General features: G+C 52.2%; 1 protein-coding gene across 4 annotated transcripts in view; it reads left to right on the top strand.

The window, feature by feature from the left end:
• Positions 1-25,113, top strand: part of CUX1 (cut-like homeobox 1) — a 313,834-nt gene that overhangs the window by 60,050 nt on the left and 228,671 nt on the right. For all 4 annotated transcript variants that reach the window (XM_012729010.1, XM_012729011.1, XM_012729012.1 and 1 more), the window contains exon 2: positions 8,980-9,090. In XM_012729010.1, the coding sequence (XP_012584464.1) occupies positions 8,980-9,090 (111 nt within the window). The remainder of the gene's footprint in view (positions 1-8,979; positions 9,091-25,113) is intronic.

Genomic DNA, 25,113 nt, shown 5'->3' on the forward strand with positions numbered 1-25,113 from the left:
TATATATATATATATAGAGAGAGAGAGAATGGTCACAGCCATCTCCACAGAACAGACCAGGGGCCTATTCCCTGGGCATCTGCTAGCAAGACAAGTCACCTACCTATGTGCTTAGCTTTTGGTCTCCTTATATATGACAAGGGATCAGCAAAGCTCCCGTGGCATTTTCTCTGCGGCGTTCATCCTGAGGCCTGCAAGTGAGGGCTGTGGCTGGGGAGACCTCAGAGGAAGCAGGGGTGAGGTACCTACCCGGAGGGCCCTCACTTCACCCCTGGAAAGAAGGTGGGGGGAAGGTGATAGCCCTAGCAAGTGAGGTGACCAGGCAGCAACACCCACCCAACCCACCGCCCCAGGAGCCTCCCTCCCCCCGAGGGCATGGTGAAGGAAGGGACTCAGAGGAAGGAGATCCTGGGGCTCCTGGAGAAGTTCAGGACGGAAGCATTCTTGCCATGTGGAGCCTGTGAATCAGAGACACTCTGGCTGACAGGCACGGTTTAGTTTTGGTTTGCATCAGAGCCAAAAGGGAGCGCTTAAGAATACTACAATGGAGCTGACAGTTTTGTAGTTTAAATCTAGTCAAACATCAGCTATTTCATCTGATTCGATGAAGACGTAGAGCAGAATGCTTTTCGTAGGTTTAAAAGACATCCTTCCCTCCCTGGGACAGCCCCGGGCCAGGCGCCTGCGCTCAGGGTCGGTGGTCTGATGTGCCTATATTGCATTATGCATCCCCGAGACGCCGTCTCTCACGTCTCACTGTTAAATGAGAGTCTGGCAAGTATTATATGTAGTGCAATGCTTGTTGGATACATCTGGCATTTTTGTCTTTGCATAGTGGGTTTTCAACGGGGTGAAAAACAACAGAAAACAAAATCTTGATTCTTTATTGAAATTTCTCAACCCCATGGAATTCGCAAAAAGCCTTGTCTGGAAATCATAGCTTTGTTAGGCCGATTTATTTACGTTCTCCATTTTTGCATAGATAAGGTGGACGCATAAACCCTATGACTTTTCATGTAGAAATGGATTGTGTTGCAGTAAATGGCTTCACTTAAATTTCTTAGATTGAGAATTAATATCAAGTCACTTTCCAAAATAAAAAATACCGAGTACATGATGTTTTAAGAGCTAAAGGAACACGGGAAAGTAAATTTTACAGGAGGTGGGTTAGGTTGGATGTTGAGAGGGAAACTGCCATTATCACTCATTATGTTATGTGGCATAAGGATGCCCGGACACCGAGGCCAACGAAGGGCGGGTTTATTGTACCTTGTGCGCTTGACTCTACCGATCCTATATCCAAGGGCCTGTGCAAGGGCCGAGAGCCCTTCCGGGACACCACAGGCTTCATATACAGCCGAGCTGTCCTGGGCGGGTTAACACTGTAACTGTGCAAGGCTAGACATGGCATGAGGAACAGTCCAAAAAGTGTAGCAAGTTGCCTGTCAGGGGCCTGCGCCTGCCTTGCTTCAGTCGTGCCAGACATTTTCTCTAAGTTAACCCTCACCCAGGCCCCAAGAGGGCTGCCGGGGTCCTGGCTGGAGGCCTCCCCTCGGGGGTAGGAGCAGGCAGGTGGTGGGGTCGCTCGCTGCTGTACCTGCACCTCCTCCCACTTCCTGGATTGGACTTCTTTTCTGGGTTAGTGGGGAACTGGGCTCCCTTGTGGGGGAACCCCCTCAGTAAGTCCAGCTGTATACTCTGTGCGCTTGGGCCAGGAAGTTGTTTTCTGCTCATTTGACCCTGTCTCCCACGTAGCAGAATGTGGCTCGTTCAGAGCTTTCGGCCAGGGTTCAGACTGTTCTGGCCAAGCCCCGGGGTGACGAGAAGCTGAGCTACAGGCAGTCCCTTGCTTGTTCTCATTGTCTCCTTCTCTGTTCCCTGAGTCAGAGAACTGTAGAAAGCGGTGCACTTGCGAGCTCACTCCTTGTTCCCCCAGATCACCCCTTGTAAACTGAGCACCTGCCGCCGTGTGGGTGCCCCAGGCCAGGTACCATGTGCCTCCCGGGGAAGGACAGTCAGCGCTCACTCCCTCGTGTTCCCCAGGGACCGTGGCCGAGAGCCTCACCCGCCAGCCCCGGTCTGCTCGGGGCTGCTCCCTGTTTTCTCAAAAGCACTGCTGGAGCCCGTGTTTCTAACCCGCTTCCCTGTTCCTCTTTCTGCGGTGGGGCTGTGACCAGAGCTGCTGCTTGGGCTGCAGGGAGAGCGTGCCAGGCAGTCGCAGCAGGCGGGATCCCGCTTCTCAGGAAAACGGTGTCATTCTCCTGAGGATGCTGTGCAGCTGAGCTCCAGGAGGGGGTCGCTCTCTCCCCTGCCCCAGCCCTCCCGCCTCTTCCCTGCTTCCACGCTAGGCAGGCCTGGCAGCCTGTCCCCTTCCTCCTGAGCCCCCACAGCCTCTGATCTTTTTCCGCCCAGCCTCCACCATCGCAGGCTGCCATGCTCGGGCCCGCCTTTCCCATTGGCAGGGAGCTTTGCCATCTGTGGCTTCTTCAGTTGGTCCCCTCGCTCCTTAAATTGGTCCCTCTGTGCCTCTCTCCCTGCCCCCCAACCCCCCAGCCTTGCTTCAAGGGGCTCTTATTTTCATGTTTCATGAGGCTGTTTCTGATTTTCATCTAAGCAGACCCTTTTGAGCTTTCCCCTATATTTGTCACGAAGCATTTCCTTTATTTTTTCTTTCTTTCCTCCAGGCTGTTCTTTCATTTAGTAAGTACTGACTACCTCCCTATGTGTGCTGCGTCCCAGCACTGCTTGAAGTGCTGTTGGAGTCCTAGTGAGCAAACCAGCCTTGCGTATAGCCTAGGAGAGTTAGCCCAGATTTGCACACGCGTACAAGTTCATGGACAAGAGAAAAGAAAGGCTGGAAAAAGGCAGAGGAACAGTCAGTGTTGAGGGTATGAGGGGAAAGGGTGGGGAGCCCAGTCCCTGGAGGCAGCCTGCCTGAGTCAGGGAGGGCCCTGGGCGGCCTCATTCATTCCGGGCCCCGGGAAGCCACCGAAGGCTTTCCAGTGGGAATGACAGGCACAGGTTCGGGCGTGGCGTGGCAGGTCCCCTTTCCTGCAGGGGAAATGTGTCCCGGTCATGCGCGTGGTAGCCTGTGCGCAGGAGGGAGTGAGCACCCCTGCAGCCTGTGCCTCTCCAGCACCCCTGTCTTTAATACTGAGCGTCCAGGTCTCTCTGCTGAGCCTGCTCCCTCCCAGGTTCAGTGCCCCAAGGGCGGGGGGGAGGGGGCGCAAGCCCAGTGGGTCTCCTGCCCTTAGGCCCCCTGCCCGAGGCCCCGCCAGTGCTGCGGAAACTTCCTGAGTGGAAACAGCAGCCGGCCAATGTGAAACCAGAACACTGTAGCTGCTGTTCAGGATTTTGTACTACATGGCGGTGAGTCAGGGGCTTGCGAGTGGGAAGTTACGGGTGAGGATGAAGCGTCTGAAAAACTCTTGGGAAGTGCGGCGTCGGGCCTGGTGCTCTACTCCAGCTCGTAAAACCAGGGAGCGCCGTAACATTTACTTGGGGCATTCTGCAGGTTTCCTTTAAGTGGAGGCAGTGGTCAGCCCACAGCGACAGGGCAGCACCCGCAGGCCAGGAGGTGGTGCCTCTTAACATAAGAAAAAATGAGATTTTTTTTTAAAGATTTATTTATTTATTCATACAGAACTGGGGCACAGGCCAGAGGCTCAGGGGCGGTGAGAGGCTTCACCAGAGACAGAGTGGGGAGCAGAACAGGCTGATCTATGAAGTACACTGCTGAGGGGAGCAGCGGGCGGGTCAGGAGAGGTCTGGCTCGCCATGTGGTCACCTCCGGGGCAGGCGGGAATCGAACTCATGCGGAAGTGGCTTTAGCTTCTTAGTGCTGTGCCACCCGCTGCGCCACCAGAGAGGGCCCAAAAATGAGATTTTTTTTGAGAGAGAAATGTTTATCTCTTAGGGGAGGAGTCGTTATTTATTTGTTTAACACTATAACGCACGAAAGGGAAATGGCGGAGGCCCCCATTCACTCTCCCCCCAGAACGAGGAGTGTGGCCGGCGGCTTAGTCCCCTGGCGCCTTCCAGTGACAGCTTGGAGGTCACGTCTGTGTGCCGACCCCGCGTGAGCGTGGGCCCACCTGAGGGTGGCTGTGACACTTCTAGCAGACACAGCTGTTTGCCCGTGCCAGGCTGGCCTGCCGCACGCACGGAGGGCCGGGCCTCTCTTCCAGCGCCCGCGGAGTGGCCACCGGGCAGGAGGGTGGGGAGTGGGACGGAGCCTGTCTGCCCTCGGCCCAGCTGGGACGCACCTTCCCCGAAAGCCTGAGAGACTTTCTTGCTGGAAGTGTTTTGCCCCTTCCCCGGCTTTTCCTCCGTTTTCCACTTACAGGCTTGGTCCTTGTGCCCCTTCCATGTCTGCCTCGTTTCCTCGGCTGGACTGTGGGGACCTGCAGGCCAGGGTCAGCTCTCAGTTCACCTGTGCGTTCCTGGAGCCCCCTGACCTGGTTGGGGTGCTGATGGCAGAATGAATTCTGAGGTCCAGTGAATGGCTGTGACCGTGCAGGGAGACGTCTGTACCCACCCCGTCAGTGCGGGCCACGCACCCACCACTCGTTACACTGCACTCACAGTCACCTCCAGGACGCCTAGTGATCGGACCAGAAGCCACATGGGCTTGGAGCTGGGTTCCAGGCCAGGGTTTCCTGGCGCTGCTGTGGGAGGCCGTCAGATGTTCTGTGTTGGAGCTGGGGAGCGCCAGGCAGCTGGGAGGTGGCTGGGACCTTCACCCCTCTCTAGCCAGAGCAGCTTCCATTTTTCCAAGTCATTCTTTGCTAGAGAAGATACAGAAAACGCTCTGAGAACGCCAGGGTGGCCGGCCCTTCCCTTCTGGCGCAGGGCCTCGTTCTCACTAGGAAAGTCGTTTCAACTCTTACATGGGAGTTGCTTGGTTAGTTTGACTGATGGAGCCTAGAGAAACATCAGGGGAACCAACTTATTGCGGTAAAGTTAGTGACAACAGACAGGATATTTTCCGTGCGTTCAGGTGCACACGGCCTGGGACTGCTTTCCATGGGGGCCCGGGGACGCTGGGGTGGGGGGGCCTCTTCCAGGGGAGGCTCTGCCTCCCCTAGGCCTGGGGCCTAAAGAAGAGGGTCTCCCAGAGCGGTGGTGGCCCCACAGGCACCCCAGTTTCACACAGATAGCTGCGATATACTGTTTCAAGGTGAGCACTTCCCAGTTGATAGTGGACAGTATGAAAGGACTTGTTTTATTTTTGGGAAAACTCCCCCCAGTTTCTTTTACATAGGCGGCTGTGAGGTTGGTTTTACCTTTTGGTTTAATGAATCTTTAATACTTGACTGAGAGGCTGGAGTTCCGCGGAGAGAAACTTAAAGTGTTGGGAGCTTTGCCCTTTGAGAATCTGTCAGAAATGGAGAAAAAGCATCCCGAAACTATAATCACCGAGAAAAACAGGATCGCAGCCACCGCAGCTCTGCACCAGCTGCGGCCTCATAGGATGAGGGTGTCTGTGTGCGCGGGGTGGGGCCGCCTTTCCGGACCTTGCTGCCTCCTGACCCAGGGTTTCTCTGATAGGAAGTCTCTCCCGTCACCCGCCCGAGCCCCCAGCCTCTGCTCCCAGATAGATGCCCGCCTGTCTTCATAAGGTATCTTCTCCATACAGCTAGAGCGCTTTTGGCCGCTTGAATGCTCCTTGTTCCGAATCCATGGGGCTGCTGGCAGCCTCCCCAGCTTCCCATCACCGGGGTGGGGTGGGGTGGGGTGGGGTGGGGTGGGGCCTTAGTTCCCATCAGGAGCACAGTTCTAAACGGCTGGGGGGCCGGGGGGCTCCTCGCCTCCGCCTTTCCCTTTCAGTTCTCTGTTGCTGGAGGTGTTTCCTGTGACCAGGCTCTTCCTCTTAATACCTCCCTGGTACCTTCCAGTTCCAGGCACAGTGCTTAAGAAGCAGCACTTTTTCGACACAGGATGCAGAGGCCTCAATTTTTGAATCACAGAACCAGTTCAGAGTATCTGTCCTGGGCCCCTGCCGCTGGGCAGGTGAAATACGTCTCTCCGCTGTGTGTGCGTGTGTTTTTTCACACGAGCAGGATTTACAGTCAGTGTGTGTATTGCAGTTTCCTACCTCGGCAGCACATGCGCAGCATGTTACAGACTACGCTCTGGAGAGCAGCCTGCCTGCCCCGCCCCGCAGCCAGTCTCGGGGGTCTTGTGTCCTTCTAGAGGCTGTCCGGGCTTCTGGTGAGCATGTGTAGAGAGACTCTTTTAAGCCATGCATGCTTCGTTTCACACCCTGCATCTTTTGCTTAAAGGTGTCTTGGAGGTCATTTCATCCCTGTGGGGCTTGGAGTTCCTTTTCACCATTGCGGAGCAGTCCTGGAGCGGGTGTGTGCCAGGGCACAGCTGCTGGACACTTAGATTGGTTCTGGTTTTCTTGCTCTTTGCCAGTTCTTAATGCCTTTCCGATGTGGGGGCTCTCCTATGTGTGACCGGTGACTCGGGACTGAGAGTTCTGTATTTCAGTCCCCCTCCCCCCCCAAGCACATCAAACTGCCTAGTTAGCGTGTCCTTACATTTGACACTGAGCACAGGCAGGCTTGGTGGTATTTGGCTTATGTTTAATAGGTGTTTCCACGCTTTGCATTGTCCCCACCACTTTAGGGAGCCTTGGTGTCCTTCAAGAGGATCCAGTGGCATTTTTTCCAGGACTGTGAGCCTGAAATCTGACCATCCAGACCCAGGGCGGTGGAAGCATAGTCGCTCCTCCTTGCTGTGCCAATCTGTTTCTGTGGTGGCGGGTGGCGGCACTGTATTAAATTTGGAGACCCCTGTTGGTTTCTCATGTGGACCTGCATATGTCTGTGCGCGTGGGGGAGGCAGCGTAGAGGGCCCCTGGGCAGGCCTCGGCTGCCCGCAGCAGTCGCCTCGGCATGCCGGCTGCACCGCCAGAGGTGAGGTGGGTTTGTCTTCCAGACAGCCTGTTCCAGGCTCAGCCCCCCTCCCTCGGACTTCTGACGCTCTGGCCCCCTCCCACCCCCACCCCGGGGCCCTCGGTGCCTTGCTGGGATGGACCTCAGAGCCCGAGGCGGCTGGGTGTCTCCAGACTGTGCTCCTTGCCCTCCCTGCAGCGCTCCTCACCATCCCTGAGCTCCCCACGAGAGGCCGGGGGTCGGCTGGGAGCTCACCGTCGGCTGGGGGCCCCTGCCTTCAGGCTTGGGGCGAAAGCCAGCAGAGGCTGCCGGCTGGTGGTCGCCCTGGCTCAGTAGGGTCCTCTCTGAGAGCCGTCCGTGCCCTTGCGTTTCTCTGTAAGTTTCCTGTGTCTGTGTGATTGGAACGAAACATCAACTTTACTTTTTTTGTCATTTTCAGTATTGGTTCCCCCTCCCCCCTTCTTGAAGTCTCCTTTTATAACTTCTTCTGCTGGTGCTTAAATATAGATGTCTAAGCTCTCCTCCTTACCAGATTGTTTATATTTTTGAAAAGCCTTCTGCTTATCTGATTGCTCTCTCTTCTCTTCTCTTTTCCCCCCACGTTACCACATTGGTTTCGGTTGCTCTTTTTCCCTGCCTTCACTTGTCTGGGATGCGTTTCAAATGTGGTCTATCAAAATGTGCAGTGTTTCCCTCTTTACTGCAGTAGCTTTGACATCTGTTCTTGAATTCTAGCCCACGTTATTCTTTTGGACTTGTTTGCCCAAGATTCGCTGCCATGCCAGAAAAACGAAAGGGGAGAATGTGGTGTGGTAGTACCCCCCACCCGCTACTTTGTCCCCCCTCCCCGAAACTGCCTCCGATTTCCAAGTTGACAGCACACCGCATGCTTGTTCCAGCACTCTGTCAGCTCGTCTGGCAGGGGCCCACCCGTGGCCATGCGAACGAGCCTTCGCCAGCAGGGCTCGCAGACCACTTGGTTCCTTCCGCCAAAAAAGAGAGCAGGTGGAACTCCACGAGGTGGGCGGAGGGTGGGTGGAGGAAGGTGGGCTTCCCGGCGCCTGTGGGTGGGGCTTCACCTTTGGCGTCCTCCCCGCCTCCCAGCCTTCCATAGGGTGCTTGCTCTGCTGGGCTTCGGGGCGGGGGCCCCCAACACCCACCCAGAAGCCACTGCAGAGTTCCAGAGTGCCAGTGGGCTTCCCAGGGCTGAGGAGTGTGTGCCCACTCCTGCTGCCAGCCAGCTGGGACCCCTGCCCGGGCCCATCTGTGGGTGGCTTGTTTGAAGTAGACCTTTCGGAGGCCCCTCCTGGGATTTCTGAGGCAGGGGCCCAGGTTCTCAGCTGCTGTGCCTGTGGGTCTTGTGTTGCTGAGGTTTTTCTTAGGGGGACCACCTACTGGTTCTCAGAGTTTCCAGGCGACCAAAATCGTTTGGGGGATAACTGCCATTTCCAGGTGCCTCATTTCCAAAGTTTACAAGATGTTGAAAGTGATTATTCTTGGACTTTGGCTTTTAAAGGTCTCTCTTGAAAATGAGTAACAGGTTAATGTTAATGGTCCTGAACAGGCCTGGCCTGTTGTAAGCCCTCAGTAAATATCTGTTGGATGAAGCCAGGTCCAGTGTCACTAAGGCAGCTTCTGGCCCAGAACTGTTGGAGGACAGCTGAGCAGAAAGGCTGATGAGCAGCCCAGAGCAAAGCCGAGGGCTGAGGCGCAGAGACCCGGGAAGCGAGACCTGCTCCTGCTCGGAGCAGACTCTGAGCGGCCCCAGGGCGGGGCAGCCTCGGGGCTCTGGCTGACCCTGGTGTGAGCACAGAGAGCGTGTCCTTGCGTTCTGTCGTGGGAGCAGTCATCTGTGTGGCGCGTGTCCTCACAGACATGGCCGGCTAAGTGAGTTTGCCTCCTTGCAGGGCCCAGGGCGGTGTCTCCCTTTCCTCGTTGCCCCTGCCCCCCTCCCCAACCCCCGAGTCCATAATCCCGGGCCACCGGGGCTCTTCCAGCGCTTGGTCAAATGCAATTATGCTCCCCTGGTACAAAGCACAATTACAAACTTGTCTTTTCTTTCTGTTTCTCTCGACAGAGGGAACTCGATGCCACCGCAACAGTATTGGCGAACCGGCAAGATGAAAGCGAACAGTCCAGAAAGCGGCTTATCGAGCAGAGCCGGGAGTTCAAGAAGAACACTCCAGAGGTGAGCGGCTGACCGCACGGTCTCTTTGAAGGAGCTCACTGTCCTCGCGTGTATTCAGAAGAATACTGGGAGCGTTTCGCTCCTGTCACAGTCTGCAGCTTCCTTCGCTGGTCCTCTGCCCCATCCTACACTCCACTTGCCTCTGCTGGCCTGGGAGCACGGGCTGGGACCGTGGGTGTCTGGCAAACAGAGGCACAGACTGAGTCAGATGCAGACACTGAGCAAGCGGGTCTTTGACCGCTTGTGGCCAGTGTGTGGCCAGTGGTCCTTGCACCGTGCCCATGTCTGTTAGCATGCCACCCCGAGACCACAGGTGCGTGAGTGCCAGGACGCGCTGGGGCAGGCAGTGTCAGGGGCTGTCCCATCTGAGGAGCAGCGTGCCGCACGGCGCTCGGCTAAGCAGACGGTCCGCAGGGCCTTTAAAATGCCTCTGTGCTTCCTGAAGTATGCTCAAAAGGGCACTGGAAATGTGTTCTTCATGCGTGCCTGTGTTTTCTTCTTGTCAGTATATGTGCAGGGGACGGTGTGTAGTGTAGTGGCTGGGGCACCATTTTCCCGGTCCGTTTCCTTGGCACCTTGTTCCCTCATCCCCTAGCAAAGGCTTTTTAGAGATGAAAAAAGGGAGTTTACGGGCAGTGGGAGCGATAGGAGAATTGCTTTCCAGAAGATCCTGTCAGCCTGACCCATGACGGTTCTGGGGCGCTAGGCCCTCAGCCAGCCTCCTGCACCCCCCCAGTCAGGTGTGAGTGGGTTTCGCGACGGGCAGCCTCCACCTGGACTCCCAGGCCTCCAGATTCTTCCACGGAGGACATAGGAACAGGCCTGAAGGGCAAGCTGCTTTCCGAGAGGGATGCTTCTAACTTTTACAGCATAATGTTCATTCCTGAAAAATGATGTGGGAATTGAATTCTTAAAAGTGGACTCATTTTAAGTGTTCCAAAGGTGCTTACTCATCCTGGCAAAGCAAGCAAACATAATTCTTTAGAGTCTGTGGGAAAAATACACTGATTGTCAGAGGGAACTAGGTGGATGGAGGTGGGAGGACAGGGCAAGGAGGCGGCGAGGTCGCTGGCCCCGGAACTCTGGCGGAGGGGGAGGGGAACGCGGCCCGCCAGGTGAGGCCACGAGGACGCACCCTGGAGTTACAGGCACGAGGACGAGCGTCAAATTAATATTAAATAAAATAATAAAATAAAATACAACCCCATAAAACTGGTCAAGAAAAAAAAGTTGGAAAAAACACAAAACGAAAAAGCCCCAGAGGTGCTCACTGTTGGAGGGAGTGCTCTTGCCATTGTGAATCATTCCGGGAGGCAATTAACTATTTTCAGAATAATTTTGGCGAGAGCTTGGTCATAAGGCTGCTGAATCACAGCCGAGAGAGACGGCCCGAGGCAGCCCCCGAGGCCTGACACCCTCGGGTCGTGTGCCTTGTGCGGACAGCCCTCCAGCGGCGCAGCGTCCCGCAGCGGGCCCCATCCCTGTGGCCCAGCGGCTGCCAGCCGTCCTAATGCCGTCGTGTTCCCTGACGGCAGGTCGCCCCAGACACCTGGGTGATGCTGGCACGGTGACACTGTGGCTTCGGACGTTTCGTGCGTGCGGCCTGTGAGTTTGTCAGGATAGGGCCCCGGTGTCCCGTGCCCCGACAGCTCTTAGCCTCTCCACCCCACCCTGCCCTCGAGCGTGGACCTTCCGCGTTTCGCCAGGCCACTACTGCGCTCCAGCGGCTGGCTGTCCTCTGCCGGCCTGTGTTCTCGCTGCCCTCTCCTTGATGACCATGCGAAATCTAAAAAGGAAGGGCAGAGTCACCCACCTGAGGTGACAGACAGTGGTGAAGCCACCAGAGAACTAGATTCTGGGTGTTCTGCTGGAGTCCCAGACTCCCACTAGCTGCTAAGAGTGATGCCCACTGAGGAAGAGCATGTTCCTCTCCAGCTCCCTGGTTTGCAGCTCTTGGGCAGCGATGAGTGGACCGAACTGGGCCGGCCCCTCCGGTGACACCCAGGCACCTTGCTCTGTAGAAACTAGTTCACGGGGCTCACAGTGCTGAATCCCCGGCCAGTTACTTGGAGGAGCACAGTGGTAAATTCTGCACTTGTCCCATTAGGTAGGCTCTGGGAGGAAGCAGTCTGCTTGGGATTGCCACCTGGGCTGCTCTTTTCAGAGGTGCCCACTCCGGCTCCCGCTGCCACGAGGAGAACCTTATGCAGCATGAGCTTCTGGCAAGTGCGGCCGTTTGGAGGGGTTTGTTGTGTCCCACCCTCAGTACTCCCCTTGGCTTTTCCTACCTGGGTCCATCCTTAAATCTGTGTGGGGCCCCTCTGGGGGCCCTCAGGGGAGACCAGAGAGAGAAGACAGGTTAGTCATTCTGCCAACCAACATTTTCTATTGGAAAATTAGAAGCCACTTCAGATCAGCTTGCCGGCGAGGACATGCGCGGTAGCCAAGGTCCTCTGGGAACACAGAGGGGGAGCTGATGGTGTGTGGGGGGGAGGTGGTGGCACGTACAGGGACTCTTTCAGGTACGGGGCCTGGGGCCCACAGGGGAGACTGGGTTGTGGATTTGTCCAGGATCTTAGTGCAGAAGAACCCAACGTCAGTCGCCGCTGACTGTATTGTGACGGATGGCTTAGTGACGGGGAAGTAGGTAAATGCTTTCTGCTAAGTTCTAGAAACTGGACGCTCAAAAATGAAGGCCTTATAGGACCTTGCGCCCTGACAGGAAGGGAATCACCCTCATCTGGGCACGTAACAGGGTCCTCGAGACTCTCGCGTGGCCGAGCAGGGCCGTCAGCACCAGCCAGGGCCTGTGTCACCCCGAGCGTGTTGGTTGCTCATGAGGCGCTCTTCCTGGGAAGGAAGATGTCCTCCTCAACAATGTTCAGCGTTTGCAGCCTGTTGGGCAGGACCAGGCTGGGGAGAAGTCAGGGGCGAGTCAGGCTGACTCCACACTGGCTCGGCCAAGGGCGGCTGGAAAAACTCAAGCCCAGGGGTCACGTGGGGGCCTCTGGAAAGACCGGCAGAAGCTCAGACACGGTGGCGGGGCCGTGCCACGTGGGACAGCCCAGGGAGCGCAGAGGGGAGTGTGGGCACTGAGCGCCTAGGGCCTCGGAGACTGTGCTTAGATTGACTTCCCTCAAGTTTCAGTTTTGTGCTACTATATTCACTATCAGTTGGTGTTACTGCTTATGTCCTTTTAACCCAAAAAGTGTAGTTAATTTGGAGTTTACAGTTACTTGCAAATAAAGTTTTACGTGTTGTTTTGACTTAAACTAGTCTCTTTCAAAGAAAAACATCTTAAATTTGAATTTCGTAATTAGGCAGGGATTCCTTATTGGCCTCCTCGTCAGTAGCTGAACAGAGAGGACGGGGGCTCTCTGTTTCAGGTCGTACCACTTCCCACATGGATTTTCCGGGTGACGCCCTACTGGTACCGTCGGGCAGGTTACTCAACTACGGAAGTCTCAGTTGCGCCTGCTATAGAAAGTGCAAAGACAGGGCCGGCCCAGGGTCGCGCGTGGTGTGTGCAGAGTGTGTGAGGGAGAGGCAGTGTGCGCGCCTTGGCGTGTGTGGTGTGGAGGGGTGTGTGCGTGCTCTGCACAGATCTGCACGTGAGGTCGGCTTATGCCGTGTTCTCCCGGAACACGTACCGTGGAGAACAGCGATGCAGCTGGTTTCCGCTCCTCAAAGCTACTAGCTCAGGGGCTGTTAAAAAACAGGTAGCTCCAGGCTAAAGTGTTCCGAACGCACGCTGGCTTGTAATGGCAACGGGTCGTGTCACGGACTGATTTGGAACACCCTTCAAAACGCTTCGACCCAGGGGATGAAATCATGTCCCTGTTGCTGAAAAGTCTGTCTTTTCAGCCAAGCCAGGAGAATGTGCTGACATGTGTGCTCACTGCTAGGTGGTATGCCTAGAAGCTTCTGAATGCAGACTTTCCCCCAAAACCCTCGTACCTCAGTGGTGGTAAAGCTCTTAGCCACGCAGGTCATAGTGACCCTTCCTATGATGCATAAACAAGTCTGTTTTTTGAATCCTAGTTGTCAACCTTTAAAATACTGATGAATGTTAGTGACCTCTACCCTGAGAAATGCATGCTTGAGCATGCGCGCGTGCACGTGTGTGTGTGTGTGTGTGTGTGTGTGTGTGTGTGTGTGTGTGTGTGTGTGTGTGTGTAGTTTCCCCCCAGACTGCCCACAACTCTGCCTGGGTTTGCTGCTCCCGAGGTACACATCTGCAGTCTGGGCGGGGGGATGCTGGGAGCATTATGTATGTCTCCCCCTCCAGCCTCCTCCTAATTGTGCCCAGGGTTGGGAGGGTTGGGGGGTGAGGACAGCAAGGCCAGGAACCGTCTGACAGACAAGACTCATGGCCCGGCTTCTGGGTAGGTGCCAGACCTACTGCTCGTTCCTGGAGACCAAGTTATTTCCCATCCGGTCTGCACCGCACTGTCTCGGGTTGATGTGTCTACCTGGGGATTGCCTCTTTCTTCTTGCTGTTCCATTTGGTTAAGTTTTAAGTTTGCTCCTCAGACCAAAGTTTGTCTCGAGGATCCCACAGCTACTTCCTGGCTGAGCCGGGGCTGGGGCCTGGGGCAGACCTCTGGGCCCTGGGGCCAAGCACCCGAGCGGGCACAGATGTGGCCCCTGCAGCCTGGTCCTTACAGGCCCCACGCGCACGGGCTCAGCCATCCTGCAGCCTGAGCATCAGAAGGGGCTTTTCAGGGTGACACTTGCTTCCAGAGAGTCACGGGTGTCTCCGGTTCTTTCGGTAATAGCTACACTGAGGCGTGAAGGGGGACCCACAGTCCTAAAATGCTTTGGTCATTTTGCCATCGTGTCCTCCTTGGGGCTTGTCTCTGACCGGCCGTGTGTCCAGCGCTTACGCCAGCATGTCCTCGGGTGTCTGTCTGTATGGTTTTGTTAGGTTAATTCATACTTCCTATAACGTACACTGCTTCTCTTCTGTGAGTTTTAAAACTGAGCTGGAATTCGGGGGTTCTCGTTGCTCATTTCCCCTCTGGTGTGCTGGTGGTAAAGCTGGCAACACCTGTCCTCCGTGCTTGCTGTCTGGGTCTGGGTCCGGCTTCCTACACCTCTTCTGCTCAGTAGCCCTTTAAAAAAAAAAAAAAAAGATTTATTTGTTTATGATGCAAGAACTGGGGTACAGGCCAGGCCAGAGGTGCAGGGATGGTGAGAGGATTCAGCAGAGATAGAGTGGGGCACAGAACAGGCAGGTGTACTGACATTCAGCTGCGGGGTACAGAATGTGGGCCAGGAGAGGTCTGCCGTGCCATGTGGGTCACCCCCTGACCCGGGATCAAGCTTGTGCTGCAGTGGCTGCTGATTGCTTCATAGTGCTGTGCTTTAACCTGTTACACCAGGGAGGGCCCTCAGCTGCCTTTCTGTGTCAGTATCTCTGGTCATGGACGGGGTTTGACTGACCTCTCCCCCGACCATTGGGGGTGCAGCCCCTGGGGCCAGCAGTAGAACTGGCTGCCCTGACCTCTCAGTGTCCCCACTGGGGAAGGTGGGCCTGACACCAGCCACAGCACGCCCCGCCTCTGGACCAGACCCCTTCCATGACAGGAAATGTTCTCTTTGCCGCTCACATTCCTGCCTGCCAGAGGCTTCCTTTGCCCTTTCCATCTCATTCTCTTGTGATTTTTACAGCCTTGTAAAAATTTTATAAAAACCCAGCGTCCCCTTGAGACTGGATTTGAAAAGAAACCTGTGGCATCTTTGGTTTGGACTAGATTTGTGAACCCCTTCAGGTGGGAGGGGGGTGGGGTATCTTCCTTAGGGGAGCCACTGTCATCTTTTTATTGACCAGAGTGGACTGTCCCTGAGTAAGATAGGAAGCAGCGTGCCCAGCACTCTCCTTCCCGCCTGAGCCACCTTCCCCCTTGGCAGAGGTGAGGACAAAAGGACCCCAAGATGCCACAAACTTTGTTTCCTTCTTCACTCTGAGAAAAGGAATCGGCAGGCTGGGGGAGGGAGGGGACAGTAATACATCGTCGTCGTGGCCTGGGCCCAAGTGCATTTAGTCACTGCCTCGCCAGCCTTTAATAGCACTGCAGGGAGTGACTCAGCCTGGAAAAAGAGAGTCACTTAAAAATAAAGTTGCGACGCAAATGGACATGTCCTGCACAGGCGCCCGAGACCACGTGGCCGGGGCTCGGTGGATGCCTGGGGGATGTCATCACCCTGCACGGGCCTTTGGGGTCTTGGGTGAGTCAGGTAGCCAGGGCGAGCGAGCTCCCTACAGCTGTGGCTCGGACTTGGCGCGTAGCCTCAAGGAGCGCCCACAGGGCCGCCTGCACTTTGCAAACCGCGAGCTGCCGCACTCCGACATCACTACTGGGCTGGCTGCCTTGCGTGGCTCCAGCAAATGGGCAGACTCTGGAGGCCCATATACCTCTCCAGTGCACCAGTCAGCTTTCACCTTTGCTTCTGTCCAAGTTAGCATTTAAAGTCAATGCACCCCAAAGACTGAAAATACTCACAGAGTTTTCCATGTATCCTTGGACCAATGAGCAGGTTAACTGAGGACCCACAGTGCTGATTTGACAGAATACCATGACCTCTAAAGAGGGGGCAGGCCAGACCTGCTGCAGAGCATGGGCCTTTCAGGAAGTCCAGCGTGGGAGCCCGAAACCCGGGCCCACCGGAGTGTAGACGCCTGGTGCTCCCAGGAGGTGGCTCCTCCTGGCGCTCCAGAATCTTGCTGCAGCACCTTCGCTGGAGCTCAGCCCCGGAGCTGAGCCTTCTCCCACGTCCGAAGGGAGGGCCTGCGGCAGCAGCTGTGCAGTTTCATCTGGCCCACGTAGCTGAACGCAGTGGACGCCGGGGTGTGTGGAAGGGCCCCTTACAGTCGCAGTAGCCTTTGGGAGTCCTTTCTTTACAAGGCAGAATTAAAAAAAAAAGTTCTTCTCCCCACCCCCACCCCCATAATTTAAAAATGTTAATTCTGCCACTCGGCAAAATCCATTTCTCAAGCAAACAGATAAAAACATTTATCTGACTGTTCAGTTTTATTTCACTTTGTGAACAGTCTAAAAAAAGCAAAAAGAGTTCTGATATACCTTTCTTTGGCAGTTCCTCAAAAAGTGAGATCCCCTGCGCGTTAACCCCTGAGCTGTCATGGCCACTCCTAGTTTTACACCCAGGAGAATTGAAGACATAACCACACAGAAACTTGTGCACAGATGTCACTGCAGCATTATTCAGAGCACCCAAAAAGCGTAGCACCTCAAATGTCTGTCAGCAGATAAGTGGATAAGCAAAACGTGGTCTCTCCATACAGTGGAATATTGTAATATGTTGGAATTATGAAAAGGCGTAAAATGCATGGGCACACTCGGGAAACAGTACGCCAGTGACAGAAACCAGACCCCAAAGGCCACGCGATCCCCCTGATGTGAAATGCCCAGAATAGGCAAAGCCAAGGCGAAGGAGGGCGGGCGCTTGCCCGAGGCCGGGAGTGACTGCTAACGCACTGCACGGGGTTTCCTGTGGGTGATGAAATGTTCTGGAGTTAGAGGGTGCTGAAGATGCCAGACGCCGCCAGCTGTGCTCTTTTACAAAGGTGAGCGAGTGGGGCCGGGCTCAGGGCTCCACTGGTTGGTTCTTTTGTAAAGTTTCTCTCCTCGGGGGCATGGGAGGCCCTGCCCAGGTTTTCTTTCAGTTGTTCTCTGTTGTACTCTAAAGAGCCTTCCTGAAAAAGTTGTTCGCAAATTTTCATCTTGGCAGTGACAACTTAGTTTTTAAAAGGCAGCTCCCGTATCTGGCAAACTGATGTAGCCCAAATACTCATGTTGGAAGTTTAATCATTCTAGAATCATCCACTGTTAGGTTATAATAAGACTTTAACTAGAAAAACGTTTAAAAATTAAAAGTGAATTTTTAACTGTTACCAATTAAACTCTTTAAGCTAGTTTCTCAACCTTAGAGGTTACTTTCTCATTTCTTTGGGTCCTAGGAGTGCTAGAGTAATAGGTTCCAGTGCTGCTCGAGTGATGAGTGCAGATCAGACCTGACTGTCACCCCCTTTGTCTGCAAATGGCTGGTCACATTCCCCTTCATTTCCATAAAGACCTCACTGCTTGCTACCTGAGCACCAGGGGGGCCTGTGGAGCCCAGGGGTGAGGCTGGGCAGAGAGAGTGAGAGTCAGCTCCTGTTTCACCGCTCAGTTACTTTGTGATCTCAAGTACACTGGGATGGAAACGGAATCTCACTTCCTCCATTTGCAGAACTACATTCTACCGACTTCAAGGGGCCATGGTGAGGTGCATGCTAGATTTCTAGAAGGAAGGTCTAGTCCCAGATCAGGAGGGGACTGAGTGTGAGGGCTGAGTGACCTGGAGCAAGGTTATTGACCATTCTGAGAAACACCCTCCCCAACAGGGTACCCCCCCCCCCCAAATACTTACACGGAACTGATGATGTCCCTGGTACTAGGCAGGTGAAATAAACTCAGATGTGAGGAGCATACTGTATGTGCTCAGTTAACACGTTCCCTCCGTCCCTCTCTCAAGAACTCAAAGGACTCAGAAAGTTGGCTTGGGGCAGTCTGGGCGATGAGCGACAGTGGCAGTGGGAGAGGTTCCAGCTCTTCTAGGGACAGGCAGGAATGACCAAGCAGACGGACGACAGGCGGTGAGAATTACACAGAACAATATGACAGTGAGTGTGGAGGGTGACATGCAGGGCCGGTGCTCGAGTCAGGAAGCAGAGGGCCCCTTGGCGCGCCGCTGCGGAGCGGGGGCCGGGTGTCCGGCAGTGAGAGCCCGCAAGGTTCTTTCTCCTAGTGGAAGGCCCCGCGCTCGTTCGCGTTTATCCCTTGGTTCCGTTCAGACCCCAGCTCCGGTCCCTCCACTTTCCAAGGCCAGCGAAGCCATTTAGCTTGGACTAGGACATTCAGCCGCGGAGGGAAGGCTTATTTTGCTCCATTGTCTTTGGCCCAGGAAAGTAAACTCGGGGGTCATCGGTGACTCTCCCTTTTCATGTTGCGAGGAGCCAGAGCGGGCAGCAGGGTGGCCGCAGAGGCGCCTGCAGGCTGCGCTGTGTCCGCGAGCGCCCAGGGGCCGTCTGCCCAGACTCGCTCGCCGAGACGTGGACGGGGCCGGCGTCCCCTTTCCTTCCTGAGCCCACGGGTTGCTTCCTCCGTGTGCGTCTGGCTCTTTCTAAAAGGTTATTTTAAGTATAACAGACAAATTATCTGAGAGTCTAATAGCTGCCAAAAGGAAGAGGCTGTAATTAGAGCCCTGTGGTGTGGAAGTTCAGTGGGGGCGATGCTGAGCCTCCACCTTCTCATCCAAAGCATGGGCCTGGTGGCGGCGGCGGCAGGTGCGAGCAGGCCCCTCCGCTGTGAGTGCCCAGTGCTCCGTGCTGCGTGGCCAGACCCAAGCCCGGCCGAGGAGAGGCTGCGTCCTGAGCCGACTTGAAGCTGCCAGTGAGCACTCTCAAAGCACAGCCTCCCGGGCCTGCAGTGACAGGCCGGGCTTCCCCCGCAGATGTGCGAGGAGCCCACAGAGGTCAGCGCCCGCGCCCTGCTGGCCCGTCCAGGCGGCACTTTCTCTCCTTTCAAGTCACTCTTGCTGTTCGTGGAGCAGAAATATATTTGCTGCTGGACTCTCTCCTTGGAGCTGTTCTTTGAGAGTAGCCATAACTCGTCTTTCTGGTCAATAACCTCAACTGAAATGCATTTTGAATGGGGAATGTCATCTCCGTAGGATGTAATATTAACTTGGATATAGAAGGGAGCTCACAACCTCTTAATAAATATCCCTGTCGAGTACACTTTGTAAGGTATAATGGCTGCATGTGAAAGCCATAAAATTTGGTTGAAGTTGTGGTGAACGGTTATTTATTAATATTTATCGAGTCCTTGCTAAGAGTCAAGCATTACGCTAAGTGCATTTCACACGTTTTACTGCCCCTCGAAGTCACCCTGTGGTGCCCCTGGGCAGAGTCACCTGCCTGCCGGGCAGACGGACAGACTCCCGAGACCAGGACACGGCCACTGTGCCAGACTGCCGCCTCTTAGCGTCTGGAAGTCGGTTTGTGTTCACTGAATTATAAACTGTTTCTCTTTGCTTAGCTAAAAAAAAGGTGATGTTGGGTGTGGCTTTAAAGTGGCATATATAAAGGGTTTGTTGGGGGAGGCTGATGGGATATTTTGTGGGAAATTACCCAGGCTAAAATCTGACATTAACTTGAAAATGCCGATTAACTTAGAAAAGTTATTATAACCTGAGGTACAGGAAAGTCTCTCCTTCTGTTTTAAGATTACATCAATAGAGAAGGGTCACGGGGTGAACAAGTACCACTAACCCTGAGGGAATGTTTGGGGATCTTCTCTGGCCGGGGGCTACAGGTGGGGTTTGTTGGGACTGATCATTGTACATTGATTATTGCGTAACGTCCACTGGGTTTTTACAAGCGTGTGCGAGCTGCACAAAGAAGTAAGTTTACAGGAGTATTACCAGCCTGCCATGAAGCATGTACTAATGCCTCGGCCTGGCATTTTAACTGGAAAAACATAATGGGACGGTTAGTATAGTGAAATGAGTGTTTTATTGGGAATCAGGACACTTGGGTCCTGTTCAGGCTCTGCTAGGACTGGGTTGAGGTCTGGGCCAGGCCGCCTCCGCCTAGCATGAGAGGGGAGGCCAAGCGCCTGCTGTGTGGGCAGGGTGAGAGCTGGGAGCTGGGCCTGCCCTCTCTCGGGCCCAACCAGGCCTTTGGCACTGTCCTTCCTCCTTGGTCCACCTCCCCTATTTTGCCAGGTGGGGGTTTCCTTCTCAGAGTGTGCTCTGCATTTAGCCGGTGATCATGGCAGTCCTTGGTGTAAGGGCAGGGTGCACTGGGACAGCTCGGGTTCAGGGGCTCTGGGAGCTGCAGGGTCACAGCAGTCATGGCTACTGACAACAGCCGGCCCGCACTGAGCACCCACTTGCGCGCCACAGACAGTTCTGAGCGCTTTCACTGTGTCAGCTGATTGGACACACACGGGATCCCTCTGAAACAGGTACAGTATTTGTTTCCAGAGAGGGAAACTGAGACCCAGAGAGGGGACTCCCGCTCTCTAGTCACAACTATTAAGCAGTGAAGCTGGCTGCAGGTCAGGTCTGGGCTGGAACTGGCACTTGGGGTCACTGACGGGGTTCCGACACCGACCCCAGTGACACAAAGCCCGCCGTTCTGAGTGTGGATTCCCGAGGGAGCACCCCCTCCTTCCCGCGCAGAGCCCGCGTCTCCCGCCAGGGAGACTTCCCAGTGCATTTGGGGGCCAGGTGCTCCGGAGGCAGAACCCTTGGTCATTCCCCACTTCACATTTGCAGGGTCACTGTTGTAGCTCAGAAGGCTGACTGGGGCTTCAGCCTGATCCCTTATTTAACCATCCATTCACTGATTCTGCACTTGGGTGGCTTTAAAGAGTGTCTGCAACCAAGTACCCTGAGACTGAACAGTTACAGGTTTTGGCTCTTCCTGGAGGGATCCTGGCCTTGGGGAGGGAGACCTCAGTCCCTGATACCTCTTCCATATCACCTTCGTGAGAGTGTTGCAATTGTAAGGTTAGGGACATGTTTTAACCCTGAAAATGTTCAGCAGCAACAGCCCCCGACACACATTTCCTCCAGGAACTTCTTGTCCAAGGCACTGGCCACTCAAGCAGAAAGATCCAGAAGGTACAGGCACTTATGCCCCCGGGCTTCCTTTGGCCTGCAGTGATGTCGTTCTTTCACACATGAAGCCATGCAACTGGATTTAATTAGTTGCTATATGAAATACTTAGAGCATATTGAAAAGTATAGAAAAATGAAACGAACATTTCTGTGCCCTTCATGAAGGCCAGGTAGCTGTCCTCTGGCCTCTTTTTTTTCAAACAGAAATAAAACAACGTATGTGACGCTCAGCTCCCAATTCTGTGGCCTCCCCTTTCTTCCTCAAATGTCATCCCATCCTAAATCCGTGTTTCATTTCCATATGCTTTTTGCAGTCCTACCATGCTGATGTAATTATGCACAAAATGTATTGTTTCGTGTCTGCATTTCGCTATCTTTACTGATGCCTGTCTTGCTTGCTATATACCTATAACCTTTTATAGCTAGAGTTTCCTTTTTGAAGATTCAGCTGTGTGTGCCCCTAGTTCATTTAAGCTGTGACACTGTGGGCACGAACCACAGGTGTCCCATCGCCACACTGAACTGGTAAGTGGAATTTCGCTGTGGACCTCCTTCACTAATTCACGAATCCTGGGCAGTGGGTTCAGGAGTTGGCCGGGGGTGGACACAGCCTGGTCAGGCTGGTGTCTCAGCACCGACCTGCTGTTAACCCCCTGGGACTCACGTTGCCGTATTTCCTTATTTCTAATGTGTGTGAACATCCTTTTGTACAATGGCTGACCTATTCAGCTTCCTCTTCTGTGTCAGTGCTGCTCATATCCTCCTATTTTCCTATGGGACTGTTGGCTATTTTCTTACCAAAGTGTAGGAGATTTTAATATTCTGAATCTGGACCCTCTACTGATGTTTCTTCCCAGGCGGGCTGTGTCATCACTGTTTCTGGTATCACTTGTCAATTCAGTGGAAGATTCTGATTTTTAGTACAGGTGATTCTCTGTCAGCTTTCTATGCAGCTTGTTTTTTTGGTCTTATTTCAGAAATCTTGCCTGTGCTAATGTCCTAAACACAGTTTCTGTTGTTTCTTTGAACAGTTTTCTGGCTTTGCTTCTCACCTCAGACCTGAAATGTGTTTGTTGGATGGTGACATCTTTTGTTTCTTGAGAGCGCTCCCCCCCCCCCCCATCACAGATCATTTGCCACTGCATCCAGCTTCCCAGTGGGGGGGTCCAGGCCTCTCCCAGGTTGGCGGCGCCATGCCCTCAGGCTCCTGGTCTGTGGCCCTGCTCCCTGAGCTCTGTTTCGGCCCCCAGCATTTTGATGTCCGGTGCTAGATCGTCACCACCCTGTTTCTGTATCACTGATGAGGCTTGACAATCAGCGAGGGAAAGGCCCAGTCCTGGTTGCTCTCCCAGGCTCTTGTTTCCATGTGACTCTGAAATCATTTGTTCACTTCCATTTAAAAAATTGTGTTGGAACTTGTATTGAATTTCGTTGAATTTGTTGGTGAATTTAAAAAGATTATAAAGTGTTTGGAATTATTTCAGACTTTATTCTTAGGTGAATTTTATTGTGTGTGACTCAAGGGATCCATGAAAATGATACTCTCATTTACTCCAGTTCATTTTCGTTGAGACACAATAGTCAAAATTGAAGGATTGATCATTGTCGTCTGGAGCCAGGCATAAAAATAAACCCCACTCTGTTATCATAGGTGGCTGTGATTAAGATCAGGGGAAAGGTCGGCTGTGGGCCTCCTAACATTGACAGTTTCCTTCAGAAGATTAAGTGGTTCTTCATTTTTGGCCCAGGTCATCAGTAGCTTAAAGCCATTACTGTCTATTGGCTGTTTGGTTTGTCTGAAATATGGGGCTGGTCTGAGCCTATTTCCCTGGGGTCAGGTGTGTTCACATAATCAAAGTGCCAGGAACCCATATCGTATTCGTGTGTGTGTGTATGTGAGTGTGTGTGCGTGTGTACACAAATTTGCCTTCTCTGGAGAAAAAGTCACAGCCCCAGTATAAGAGATGTCCTTTTGTGCCTTTGCATTCTGAAATGTGTGTTCTTTTTGGCAAAGTGTTTTCGAGCTCATTTTTGAGATAGGCTTATTCACCCACAGTTATACGTGCTTTTGAAACTGACCATTCCTGAAGCTGTCAGCCATTGGCAAACTGAAGAAAAATGAAGATTCCTTTTCTGTTGATGTGTGTTCAGGGATTTTCATCAGCCAGTGCTGTTCCCATGACCTATCCAGAGAAGGGTGATAGCTTCTGTCTCCTTAAATTAAAAGTTGACAGCCAGAATATTTTTATTTAGTTTGCTTATATATAAACAACTCATTTTATATATATATATATATATATATATATATATATATATATATAAAATATAATATTTAAATGATTACTCTGTCAGAGTAAAGAAAAAAATGCTGGTTCCAACAGTGATATGAGACTAAAGTTAAATGATCTGTGAACAGGGAGCAAGAAATTAAAGTAAAAATTATGATCAGAACAGGTTGGGTTAATAAAGTCAAGAACAGAACTGGTGGTTAACTCTTTGCTACTGTATGATAAGGGAAATATTTATATTTCTCTTCCTTTTTTCAATCCATTTGTACTTGAAACTAGATTAAATGTTTGGTTGTATTAATATTCTTGATTATAAGGGTAGGAAATGAGTTCCATGGTAACCCTTTTTAAGAAATGCACTGATATGTTAAAACCAGAGGAGTTGAGAGTAATTTCTATTTTAAAATTCTTTTTACATTAACACATGTGCAGTGTTGAAGAATATATGGAAAATTGAAATGGTGCTTCTATCCTGCCGTGTCTCCAGCACATCAATAAATCACCTTTTTTTCCTTTTAAAATGTCTGGCCTTGTAATTTATGTTTGCATAACCCATTACTAAATTCATAGTAGGTGTTTTAGTTGGCAGGCATTATTCCAGGGATCCTGAGGATCTTTTTAAAAAAATACACAGCCTTTGTTAGTATTTATGTTTAAGTAGACATTTTCCTTTTAAAAAATGAATTGGATTTTTATAAAAGAATTTAGAACTATTTACTTTTTACTTATGCAAACAGTATTAAGTCCACATTCCCACATTATCAATTGCCATGATTTCTTAATAGATTTATGCTTTTTTTTTTTTTAAACTGAAGCTAGTGGAAAACTGTGATTCTGATGTTAAGATCATACTGCCTATATAAATTTTAGTAGGCTTTCTGTTGTTCAGGAGTAATTTCTGTTTTATTTTTGAATTTCTCAGATATAGTTGACTTTTGGTTATAAAGTGAAGATGAATATATTCATTCTTTTACACTGTTTGGTATTTGAACTGAAACAGGAATGTTCAGGGTTAGTTCACATACTTGTGGCTTACCTTTGAGTCTTTACAGTTTTTAACCAGACGTTTAAAAATAATCATTAAAACTTCTAGCGCTAAGTTAAGAAAACTTGAGGAGGAGCATGATTTTGAAAAGATGAAAAAAAAATTATTACTGTTTTCTGTTGTAAAATTTTGAAAAGTGATTTTTTTTTAAAATGGTAGTTTAAAAACCAGAAGGGCCACTCATGGCTTTCTGAAGTTTGCTTTATTTGCTCATCAGTCCCTTGCCTTTTCCTGAGCCCCATCAGCTGGTTATAATAACGTTTTCAGTATAAAATATGCATTTCAGCACATTGAAGTCACTGTGACCAATCAGAAGAGTTGTTGTTTCTCACCCCCTGGGGAGAGATAGATAAAATTTTAAAATATTTATTAGGAAGTCTGTAGCCTCCTCCATCTCTTTGTGAAATAGAACTCAGGTTATTGTTCCAGTGATGTTTAAAAATTCAGAATTTAACATGTTCAAAGTAGGATGTCAAAGACTAGTTGTTACTGAAAGACTAGTTGTTACTGAATATGTTTGAGAGTCTCTGACTTACCCCTGTTTAGGTTAGGATTTAAAAGTAATGATAATTTGCTCCCTTTTTTGGGTTTGCTTTAAATTAATTCTGCATTTTAAAGTGCCTTATTTTTATTCTAATTTGATTACCCGAGATGCTTGCTCTGGTTGTACTGACTGCCCCAATGACCTTCCACACTTTAGAATAATTTCTACCTGGCTCAAGACACCTCTTTCACTTCTGCCCTTATCTCTGGGGCTTTGGGTTTGAGGATATTTCACTCGTCCCCCGTCAAGCACAGGGTTTCCAGAATCCATCCAGCATGTAAAAACGCCACTCTCAGAGCAGAGCCTCTCCTGATTTTTATCAGAACAGCGAAAGCAGATTAAAGAAATGGTGTTGCTGCTCCCAGTGGACGAGAAGCGCGTGTTAGAGCGTTCCTGTGCTCTTCCCTGCGCTGGGTGACCCTGACCCGCAGGCCGAGGCTGTGTCAGAAAGCACT

The sequence above is a fragment of the Condylura cristata genome, unplaced genomic scaffold (assembly GCF_000260355.1).
Source record: "Condylura cristata isolate star-nosed mole 26May11 unplaced genomic scaffold, ConCri1.0 scaffold00024, whole genome shotgun sequence".
In the NCBI taxonomy this organism is placed as follows: domain Eukaryota; kingdom Metazoa; phylum Chordata; class Mammalia; order Eulipotyphla; family Talpidae; genus Condylura; species Condylura cristata.